Consider the following 12,391-nt stretch of genomic DNA (forward strand, 5'->3'; position numbering starts at 1 on the left):
TTAAGTTACATTATAGCCAATGTATATTTATTATTATGGGTAATATGCTGTATCTAATCCCTTGAAATTGATAATATAATTGATCTGTTGTTACTTAGTGTGCAGGACAATTCATTTCCTGATAACACCAGATAATAGTTTTCTCTAATTCACAATTTCTGTTTTCCCTTACAGGAAAACACCAGTACATTTATCCTAGATAAAAATTTTACTAAATATGATTACTGGCTGATTTAGATATCCGTCTCCCTTTTTTCAACAAGTCTGCAATGCATTTGCTCTCTTACCTTTGATAATGTATACTTTATTTCTCATTGTAACCTAATTTATTTTTACTTTTTTAATGAGAAATAATCATCCATAAAATTAAGTTGATTTATTTAGCTCAAACTATTAGACTTACTATAATTTTAAAATGTAGTTTCTTAGAATATACGAAATATTTTTACAGTACACTTTAATCCTAAATATAACATTATTTGGATTTTTACAAATATGATGCAGAAATAAATTTTCCTATGAGGTCTTGATAATGTTATTGATTTTTCCTTTTATTTCTCCATTTACTATAGAAGCACACTGTTTTACCTTTTTATTCCCTGTAAATTACAATATATACTCCAGAGAAAAAACTTGGGCTAAATGCTTTAAATTCCTCCAGGGTGAATTTATCACATAAATTTCAGTTGTTAATTTTTATACAAACTTTTGCATCTTTTGAATATTGTCCAATTCAATTTATTATCAAATAAATTTTTGGTAAATTAGTTCATTTATACTTCAACATTCAATTTAAAAAATATTTTGTGGGGGTTTAACTATAAAATCAAAATAAAGCTAGATTTTTCAGTTACATTTCAGTGACTCCCATATGCAGAATCCTAAGACCTTCTGCCTTTTTGTGCTAGAGACCTTAAACTTTATTTCCACTTTCAAGTCTATAATTGCTATTTCATATGATAGTGCTACGGAGAACATGTAGTCCAATATCCAAACTAAAGAACATTTTCTAGATATTTATCTTCCATAAACCTCTTACAGACTTCATCCGCATCTCTTTCCAATGTTAACCCCTGTTGGCCTTTTAAACAACTTTCTCAGTTTCTTTCTTACAGTGATCGGGCTATGGTTTCTAAACCTCTTTTAATATTTTTTTAGGTAGTATCATGTTGATTGTAAAGTTCAAATGGGCAAAAATGAGGCCACTTATGAGTCTTGAAATACCTGTAGAATATGCTAATATTTAATTGGTTCTGATATGGTTATATCTACTTCATTTGGGAATCTAAGGTGATATTTCAATGGTAGGAAAATGACATGCTAACATTACAGTTGCAGTCTTGACCAAAAATTCAAAGACCCTGAAACTGATTAAATGCTGTTTTTAAAATCAATTCCTTCTGCTCTCCTTGCTCCATTATCATTTGAAAACAAAAATATTCAGTGCTCAATGTATGCCTTTTAGTATTTTTTTACTTTTCCTTTGATAATTATTTGTTATTCAAAAATATATCCCCCAAGTGCAAGTTTGAATAATAACACAGTTTATGAGACATTTCAACCAGCAATTTGAGCTAAACTTTCATTGTAATCAGAAGTATTGTGAAATGTATAGGTGCAGTCATTTAAAAAAAAAAATAAGTACAACTCTTCTTTAGAGTCTGGAAGATTGTGTTACAAGTGGTTTTGGAAAAATTTTCTTCCAGGTGGTTTAGAATCTTTGAAAAACCTGCAGCAACTAGTTGTGGACCACAATCAGTTAATCAGTACAAAAGGTCTTTGTGATACTCCTACCATAATATACCTGGATTGTTCATATAATCATCTTACGGAAGTTGAGGGCATTGAAAATTGTGGATTGCTCCAAATTTTGAAGTTACAGGGAAATTATCTAAGTGAGGTAATTGTTTTAGATTATTTTGGTTTCTGTGATTAATACATTATTCTTTTGATAGAAATATCAACTGCGAATTTTTAAAGTAATTTCAAATAATTTTCTTTGTTCTTTCATGCTTAGCTGCATTTATTTCCAATTTATTTTGAACTACTGCATTCTTAAACAGAATATTTTAAGAATCTAAAATATATAATTAGTTTTTTCTTAGTACTAAACTATAATAAATAATGATGTTTCAATTATATTTCTGAATATAAGTAGGACCACATTCATCAATCAGGAAATTCTAATTCTAATTTGTCATGAAGTATCTTTTATAAAAAACAAGTTAAAAATTATGAAGATAATTGTTAGGAATTTTATTCATACTAAAATTATTATATTAAATTTTGACTTATGCAGTTTACTACAATATAATAATTGTTTGGGTAGGTTTTATATTTTAAAATTTGGTTAAATGATGAAATATTGCTTAATGTAAACTAATGAATCAAATTTAAATATAGCTTCCATCTTTGGAAAATCACGTCTTATTAAGAGAATTACATTTGGATGATAACAGCATTTCAACTGTGGAAGCCTTTTCTTCATACTGGTTGCCTTTATTACAAAATCTTACTATCTCTCAAAACAGGTAATAATATATTTTGCTTAAACAATAAATACAGTGAATAATTACTTAAAATAATTGTGTGATGGTCTTAAATTACCATAAAAGCTGTTAGACTTCTAATAATTTTGATGAATGCATACCACAATAAATTAATACATAAATCATAAAAATAACTTTATATAAAATTTTAAAAATGTATGTAGTGTATTGACATGCCCTAAAATGTTTGTAGAACTTTGTTAATTTATCCTCATTTTGTTTCTTCTCAAAGATGCACTTGTAGAAATCTCTCTGGACAGGTTTGTTTATATTTGTAAAGAATATAGTCCTTGGGAAATTCAGGAGGTAGTTAATTTAATTCAGAAGGATGTCTCATTCTCTCAAATGGTACTTATTAAGTCCTGGAAGAGCAATTTTTAAGCTGCTCTCAACTTGCATGTCTTTTTGTAACTGTTAAGATTGATTTAAATTTGATTTCCCAAAGGATATAAAGTAACACTTAAAAAAATACCTTAACATTAAATCAAAATGGGTACCTGCCACAGAAGATTCATTTGAGACCACCAAACATCTGGATCTTTGCAGAGAAAAACTGTCTGAAACCAAAACAGGAGCATAATATGTGTACTTCTCCCTCTTTTTAATATTTCATCGAGACCTATTCACTCTAATATGATTAATTTGTTCATCAAAGGCACATGGAGTAGGAGAAAGGAACCACTTTTAGCAAAATTGCGTTTTTGAATTTTACAATTCTTGCAAAAGAAGTAAACAAGGACAACCCAATTTTTACATATTTTTCCACAAAATATAAAATTGCCTCCCAGTCTTTGCGCAATAGTATTTATCCTTTGTGCACATGTCTTAAATGATTTAACTTCCACCTATTAAAATTTGACAAATGGGGAACTAATTGGTATTTAAAATTCCCTCAAATTGTTTTAATCACATCTAAATTATGAAAGTTCGTTTTGTTTAAAAACAGGACATTTATTCCTAGAGTCAGCTCCATCAAGTAACAATGTTTAAGTAATTTGGGCCATTTTCAGAATATTCCCAGGCAAGAAATACAATTTAAAAGTGAAATATTCAGCTATGTTGTGAACACATAAGGCATATTATGCAGTAATTGACATATCTAGTGTATTTTATAGAATTGGGTCTCAAGATACATTAATGAATATAACAATCCTTAAAAAGATTAGAAAATATTTAAATCAAGAACATTATTTGCCAAATAATGCCTTTAATATCTTGGACAATTTAAATCATTCTGTTTGTAAAAGTTAAACTGAATATTAACTGATAGACTTGTTTCTCATCAGTCAGATAAGACTTATTGCTCATATCAATTTTATATGATTAGGAATTATGTAAGCTATATCATAAAATTATTGTAGAATTGATAGCAATATACTTCATCTAAGTTTTTCTTATTTATAATTGTATTTGCCTAGCCTTACAACATTTGACTATTGAGGTAGTGTTGTATTATTTCTGCTATACAGAAATGAGTAATATAGGTCTTTACCATCAAAGAACCGTTAAGAAGAAATAACAATCTTTTAAGCATATAGATGCACAAAAATAGTTAAATGATTATATAATACACTTTTGAATTTTTGAGTAGTACTGTCACTGACATTTGAATAATTCTTGTGGGTCTCAAATTTTTTTCAGCATGTACTCTACAATTTCTAAGGGCACCATGGAACTGTTATAGACAGAATTAGACATAGTAGTAAATGGAGTAGTAAAATGATTTCCTAACATCAGTATAAAACAATCCATAATCTTAGGATTTTTCACAAGCTTAATATGATTAACAGTAGAAATTACTCATCTTACATTATGCTTTCATGTGTGCATTGACATTTTCAGAACCATGTCAGGTTTGGACCTTAATAAAACACAAGGTCATCATATCTGAGTTTGAGTTCTGGATCCATATCATACCTGGCATTTGACCGTGAGCAACTATCTTCCCACAATCTGAACCTCAATTTCCTGACATATAAAGGGGGTAAATCACTACTTTATAGGATTAATGATGATTCAAAAGAAAATATATGTGGATACATTATTCATAGCTGAGAAGAATTTCTATAAATGTGATATTTGGATTTTCAGTTGTTCATATAGCCTTTAGCGTGTGCATAATTTTCTTCTAATTTTTGATATTTTCATCCCTAGGAAGATATTAGGTGACCATATGCTTTTTTCCAACAAATGAAATACATGTAAAGAATGATATTTATTACATATTGTTTGAAATACTTGTTTCATCCTGACTTCTGTTTTAAATTTTCATTAGAACATGTGAATGTTTTAAGTTTGACTCAGCAGAGTTCTAACTGGAAGACTCTGGCTTCATAAGCCTTTCTACTTCCAGTGAGATTCAAAGTAGTAGCAGAAAATGGAAACTATTACCCATTGGCTGCTCATTGTTCAAATCTTTTGCTTTTTGTCGTCTTTGAAATTTATATCTTTTTTATGCCTTGGGCTAATGTGACAAGGTCAAATGGTATTAGGTTTTCACTAATGTCCTTTGTCTTTCTGGTTTGAATTTTCTTGGAAATAATATACACAGAATGTCAGTGAAAGGAAAAGTTATAGAGTTGTTTTTTTTTAAAGGATCTACTATTAGGTTTCCAGCATTCTAATGAGTAGTCATAAAGGTGAATGAATGGCTAGTTTTCTTTATTAAAATTTCAAAAAAAAAAATGAACATGATTCTGTAAGCACAGCTATCTGAAAAGATAAAATTTTACTTTCACAAAATATTTGTTCAAACCAGATATTTACTTGGATTAATTTTTGCAAAGGGAATTGTCATTGATTTTTAAAATATTAGATATATTTCTATTAGATCAGTTGCAGGTTTACAGCAAAATCATGCAGAAACTAGAGTATGGGTCCCACATACATCCCCGTTTCATACCCAATTTTCACTATTAACATTTTGCATTAGTTTGGTTCTTTGATACAGTTGATGATATATTATTATAATAATTATAGTATTAACTATAAATCATAGTTTATATTAGGGTTCACTCTTTGTGGTGTGCATTTCTATGGTTTTTATTTTTCTGGTAACTTATGTACCTAAATGTTCCCTTTGTATCTACTTTCTTATATAAAATTCAGTGGTGTGGATTACATTCACAAATTATGCCTCCATTGCATTATCTATTGTCAAAACTTTTTCATTTTTCCATTAACTCCCCGTTCCCCATCCAGCCCTTGGTATCCTATATTCTAGACTATGAATTTGCATGATCTGCTTATTTCATATAAGTGAGGTTAAACAATATTTTTACTTTTCTGTCTGGCTTATTTCACTCAATATGATGTCTTCAGAGTTGTAGCATGCATCATTTTTTGACCCTTCCCTTCCCTTACCCCTCCCTTCCCCTCTTTACTTTCTCCCTCCCCTCCCCTTTCTTTTGAGTGTCCAGGTGACAGTTCAGTAAATTTTAGTATTTAGGAGTGTATACAAAAATAAAATAATGATGAATTATAAATGTAATGGTCATTCTTTTATTGTTTTTTTTTTTTTCCTTGTATTACCTTGCTTTTCCTCCCCTGGAAGCTGTTTGGAAGAAATGGTACTGTGTAGATTTATTATGAATGGTTGTATTGTACTTAGAATTGGCTACATTTACAAGGATCTTCTTCCAAACTCATTATTTAGTCTATTTTTTTTTTTCATCAGTAGTATCTTTTCTCTCTCTGCTAATGCAGAACAGGACAGTACAAGAAACGAGTCAAGTTCAATACAAAGGTTAGTTTTATGCCAAACCCCATGAGGCCTCCTGTCATAATGTTACTCTGAAGGCTGCTCACAGAATAGTAGTAGTTTTTTTAAAATTATAGGAAATTGGTAGAAATAAAGGAAAAAAAATGAACTCTGCCAGGATAACTGGAGGGCCAGTATAAAATGCAAGAACACAAAAGAAGTGGACAATAAATTGCTACCTTTTAAAAAATATGGGTTCTTAGTGACAACTCGTAACTTAGGAAGTGATAAAAACTTAAAAGTACTAAGAAAACTAATTATTATTAGAATTTTGATATGCATGTATTAATGTTAAGAATAGATGCTTTAAATACTGATGTATTTCCAGTAAATTTAAGTCTATTTCTTGATGTAAAACATTTATATTATGTTCTTTTGATTCATTGTCTATAGTGAACATATTTCAAATTTACAAATAATCCTAATGTAACTTTGAGAATTTACAATGCTTAATAGTACTTTCCATATAGTAAGCAAAACATTTTAAATTAAAAACAAACAAACTAATACCCCCATCAGTTATTCTGCTGAAAAGTGAAAATAAGTGATTTTAGGTTTTTACCTTAATAGCTTAAGCTATGTGATTGAGCCAAGGGAAAAATATTGGATAAATATAAATTCTCTGTAAATATGGCCTTTTACAAATAGCAACAACCAAAAAAATGCCATTTATTTTGTTTAAATAAGAGGTACATATCAAAGTCTGTAAAATTTGCTATTGAAATTGGCAATTTCTTGATAATTTCTTTTAAAAAATGAGTAGAAATCTTCCACTGTAGAATACTTCAGAATCCTATAACAACTACCTTTTAAATAAATTCCAATAATAAATGTTAATATTGTTATGTGTTTAAATTAATAATAAATTCCAATTTAAAATTTCAAGAATTCTATTTTTTTTGTTTTCAGTTTGACAGAAATTGTACCACTTCTTCATTTTGTTTCTTTAGAAAAACTGGATGTCAGCAACAATTGTCTCTCTGGTAAGTTTGAAATACTACATAATTTTAAAAAAAATAGGCTTTTGAGTTTCTGTTCCATATGCCATAAAGAGTGGTTTTAAATCTATTAGATGTGTCAATGAAATTTACGAAACTACATTCAGGCAATAAAGCTTGCTGCAATAATTATATTAAAAGTTTTCTTACCTTATGTTGATATACCTATGAGAAATCTCCTCAGAGTTCCTGTCCCACCTGACACACCCTAGTCTTACTTCATTCTGGGTCTTGTTTTACTCTTTTCCTATTCTTTTCCGGAAATTGAAAGCGCCAAAGCTTCCCCACCACTAAATGATTCTAAAAGGTTCAGTTTTGTGGTTTGGGAATTTTTGTAGCAAACAGTAAAAGCAGGGCAGACATCCTCTGAGAATCTGGCCGCACAGCTTTCCTTTAAGAACTCGACCATGGCCTTGGACTTGATATTGCATTAAAATTTTTAGTTTGAGCTTTACTAAGCCACCGTTGTCCCTAATTTCCATGTGTATGTGGAAGTCTGTGCAAGAATTAAACATGACTTTATTAGTGAGACACAATTTCCATGAGTCTCACTGATAAATTCCACATCAGAATTTCAGAACTCTCTGTCTATTTGAATTTCCACAATATAGAGCCAGGTAACCAGAGCTAGGCCTTGGGGCCAAGAGGTCAGCTAGAATAAGGTGTATTTGGAAGGAAAAAAAAAAGTTTCCTTTCCACTTTTAAAACCATGTTACTTCCAAATGTTTCTGGCAGACATTGGTAAAAGTTACAATTATATTTTTACATGAAATTAATATATATGTTACCTAAAAATAAATAGCCCATGAAGATGAGTAAACAAACTTATCTAATTCATTGAATCCTAACATAGTAAGATTCCCATTTTAAAAAGTGTATTATTGGAATGTACAATTTTAAAAATATGCAAATAAAGTTTTCAAACCTAAAAAAAGAAAGTATATGTATTGAATTAAAGAATGATGAATTGACTTGGTTCACTATTATTTTTATGATTCCCTACAATTTTGCCTCATAGATACAACCACAGTCCTAATTCATCACCATAGATTAACTTTACTTGTTCTACATCTTTATATTAATGGTATCAAACAGTATATTTTCCTTGCCTCCAGCTTTTTTGTTCAGTATTCAAATGAGATTCCTCCATGTTGTTTAGATCAGTAGCTCTTTTCTTTTTATTGCTGAATAAACTGTATCAATATACTGCCATTGTTTATCTATTTTCCAGCTTATAGATATTTGGGTTGTTTATACTTTAGAGCTTCTGTGAATATAAAGTTACTATAAAAATTCTCCTAAAAATCATTTTTTGACGTGCTTTCATTTCTCTTGCATAAGTGCATGAAAATGCAATTGTTTGGTAAATGAGGAGTCTGTATAACTTTATGAGAAACTGACTAATTGTTTTACAAGGCAGTTGTAACATTTTATAGCCCCAAAAGCAATGTATGAGAGTTACAGTTGGTTCATTCTAGAGGACATTTAGTATTTCCTTGTGATATGATTTAATTTGCATCTCCCTGATGAATAATAATGATAATAATGTTGATCTCTTTGTATGTACTTATTGGTGATTTGTATGTCTTCCTTTGTGGTTTCTATTTAAGTATTTACCCATATTAAAAATTTGGTTATTTGCCTTTTTTATTGATTTGTACAAGTTCTTGGTATATTCTAGATAGAATGCTTTGTCAGATATATTTTGCAAATATTTTCTCCCATCCTCTGTTTTGCCTTTAAAACATTATTTTATTAATGGCATCTTCAGATAAGCAGAAGTTTTACATTTTGACGAAAACAATTTATCAAACATTTTATAGTTATTGCTGGATTGTCCTTTCTAATAAATATGTTTCTACCCTTATTATGAGATTTATTTCTATGCTCACTTCTAGAAGTTCTATCTTTTTAGCCTTTACATTTAAGTCTATGATCTATTAATTAATTTTTATGATTACTGTGGGATAGGGGGTTGTGTTCATTTTTTTTCCCATGTACATATCCAGTTGTTTGAGTACCATTTGTTGAACAGGCTTTTACCACTAATGAATTACTTTTGGTATTGTCAGAAATCAATTGATTAAGAGTGAGTCTTAAACAATCCAGAACCTAGTCTGTAATTTTCTTTTCTGGCAATGTCCTTGTCTGGTTTTCATATTAGGACTATGCTGCCTTCAGAAAGTCATTTGGGAAATGTTTCCTCCTCTATTTTTCTGAAAGAGTTCACATGAGATTGGTATTAACTTTTCATTAAATATCTGAGAGAATTCCTCTCTAAAACCATTATTGCCTAGAGTTTTGTGTAAAATTTTTTAATTATATATTGTATTTTAAAATAGCTATAAGCCTATTGAGACTTTCTATATTTCATTTTTAGCCTGCATTTTCAAGGAATTTGTCCGTTTCATTTAAATTCTCAAGTGAACTTATTTATTATCATTTGAATGGTTATAGGATGTCATGATGTCCTCTCTTTCATTCCTTTATTGGTAATTTGTGTATCTTTGAATCAGGCTTGCTAAGTCTCTATATGCTTTATTACTTATTTTGAAGAAACACCTTTGGTTTGTTGTTTTTCCCTATTTTTTGTCTCTTTTCTATTTTATTGCTTTCTTCCTTTTATTATTTGCTGTCTTTTATTTACTTTAAATTTAATATGCTAATCTTTTCCCAGCTTCTTTTAGTGTAAACATAGGTAATTGATTTTTAAACTTTTCTTATTTTCATGTAAGCAATTTAAACCTCTAAGCACTGCTATATTTGCATCCCACAAATTTTAATATGTTGTATTTTCATTATCATTCAATTAAAAATATTTTCTAAATTCTATCAGAATTTTTCTTTCTACCCGTGGCTTGTTTAGCAGTGTGTTGTTTAATTTCCAAACATTTGGACTTTTTCTAAATACCTTATTGTTAGTGTCTTCTAATATTTTCATTTATCTCCTTAGGTTCCCTAACTGTTCATTTATTATAAAAGTACTTTAACTCCTTCAATATATTTATAACAGCATCTTTATTTTTTTTTTATGTTTTTTTATTATTTATTTATTTATTTATTTATTTAAAAGATTTATTTATTTATTTAATTTCCCCCCCTCCCCTGGTTGTCTGTTCTTGGTGTCTATTTGCTGCGTCTTGTTTCTTTGTCCGCTTCTGTTGTCAGCGGCACAGGAAGTGTGGGCGGCGCCATTCCTGGGCAGGCTGCTCTTTCTTTTCACGCTGGGTGGCTCTCCTCACGGGTGTACTCCTTGCGCGTGGGGCTCCCCCACACTGGGGACACCCTTGCGTGGCACGGCACTCCTTGCGGCGCATCAGCGCTGCGCATGGCCAGCTCCACACGGGTCAAGAGGCCCGGGGTTTGAACCGCGGACCTCCCATATGGTAGACGGACGCCCTAACCACTGGGCCAAAGTCCGTTTCCCAGCAGCATCTTTAAATTCCTTATCTGCTATGTCTAACATTTGGTTTTGCTTTAATTGCTTTTCTGTAAACTACAGATCATATTTTCCTATTTCTTCATGTGTCTAGTATATTTAACTATACGTTAAACTTTGTAGATAATACAGTTTAGTGAAGATGGATGTTGTTTTTCTTCTTTTAAAAGACACTAAGGTTTTGTTTTGTTTTGTTTTGTTTTGTTCCTGGCAGTCAGTTAAATAACAGGTGGTTAATTATGTTTCTTTCAGGATTAGCTTCATTTTCTGTTAGAACAGGACATTTTGATTTTCAGCTCAACCCAGGGTATGGTCTTCATTCCTATTGAATAGTCTTTCTGGATTGTAGCTGAATCTCTGAGATGCTCAGGTAGTCCTAACTCTGGCTGATCTGCAATTACAGTGTCTTTCATTGCTATTAATACATGATATTTTCATCATTTAACTCTGGTGATCTCAGCTTGGTTTTGAAGAGTCTTTACCTATGTACTTGTCAAAGGACTCATGTTTAATTCTTGCACAGACTTCTTCCCTCCCACCCAGACACAGCTTCTTCTCAATACTTTTCACTACAAATTCCAATTGCTATAGTATCCTACAGTTTTTATCATTGCCTCTTATCTCAGCAAAATAGCTGCTTTGCTTAGGCTCCACCTTATTGTTACTCAACAGTGAAGTGCTCTCAGGGAGAAAACTAGTGTAATAGAGCGCTGGTCAAGCTCTCCTTGTATGTGGCCTTTCTTTCAAAGTTGGTCTTGTACTGCAAGGTATTCAATGCTTGAGGCATATTGTCCAATTTTAAGGTTTTCTGTGGAAGAGCAGTTAAATTTATAAATTAATCCATTGTGTATCCTAGATTGACCTATTTTTTTTTCTTTTGAAAGTATAATAGAGCCATGTAATTAACTTAGGTATAGTTTTTCTATTTATCCTTTACTTTAGGTTTCACTTCTTGAGATTGTGTACTTACAATCTTCCCAAAACTGTTTTAAGGTCTTTAAATACATAATCTTGATTAATCTGCACCCTATGAGATAAGTTGAATCTTCAAGTAGTTATATGATTTGCATAAATTCACACAACTCCTAAATGGCAGAAACAGATATTTTGACTACAGAGCCTGAGTTCTTAATAGAGTCTCCTTTAAAAATGAGATAGTGTTCTTCAGAAAATGTTATTTGTATTTTTTTCTTTAATGGCTATACAGTTAATAGGTCATTGATTTATGGTTTTTTTTCTTTGTCTTTGATAACTTTGATAATTGTTTACTTTCTGTAGATCTTACAAGTGCCATAAGATGTTTTGATGCATGCTATTCTATTCGTGAATTGTCTCTCACTGGAAACCCACTTCTTCAAGAAATAAATTGGAGGTAAAAACATTCTGCATGCCATGTACATCCTTTATTATAGTTGCAGAAAGCACAATTTGATGAAAAATTTTCTACATATACTGTCTGTTAAAAAGTATGCATGTGTAAATTCATGCCTCTCTTTGAAATAATGAGTAACTAGATGTAAACCAAAAAAAAAAATTGTGTTTAGGAATTTTCTTCTTAGAAAAAATGCTCACTAATCCAATACTCTTATACTATGCTAACACCTTTCCTCCCAAACTGACAAGCATCCTTTTTTATAATCAAGTT

The 12,391-nt window shown here is 30.5% G+C and overlaps 1 protein-coding gene across 6 annotated transcripts in view; it reads left to right on the forward strand.

Moving 5' to 3' along the window:
- The window catches only part of LRRIQ1 (leucine rich repeats and IQ motif containing 1), a 258,148-nt gene that overhangs the window by 82,939 nt on the left and 162,818 nt on the right, over positions 1-12,391 (forward strand). For all 6 annotated transcript variants that reach the window (XM_058308513.2, XM_058308508.2, XM_058308506.2 and 3 more), the window contains 4 exons: positions 1,707-1,900; positions 2,404-2,531; positions 7,219-7,292; positions 12,025-12,118. In XM_058308513.2, coding sequence (XP_058164496.1) covers positions 1,707-1,900; positions 2,404-2,531; positions 7,219-7,292; positions 12,025-12,118 — 490 coding nt within the window. The remainder of the gene's footprint in view (positions 1-1,706; positions 1,901-2,403; positions 2,532-7,218; positions 7,293-12,024; positions 12,119-12,391) is intronic.

The sequence above is a fragment of the Dasypus novemcinctus genome, chromosome 12, assembly GCF_030445035.2.
Source record: "Dasypus novemcinctus isolate mDasNov1 chromosome 12, mDasNov1.1.hap2, whole genome shotgun sequence".
Classification (NCBI taxonomy): Eukaryota; Metazoa; Chordata; class Mammalia; order Cingulata; family Dasypodidae; genus Dasypus; species Dasypus novemcinctus.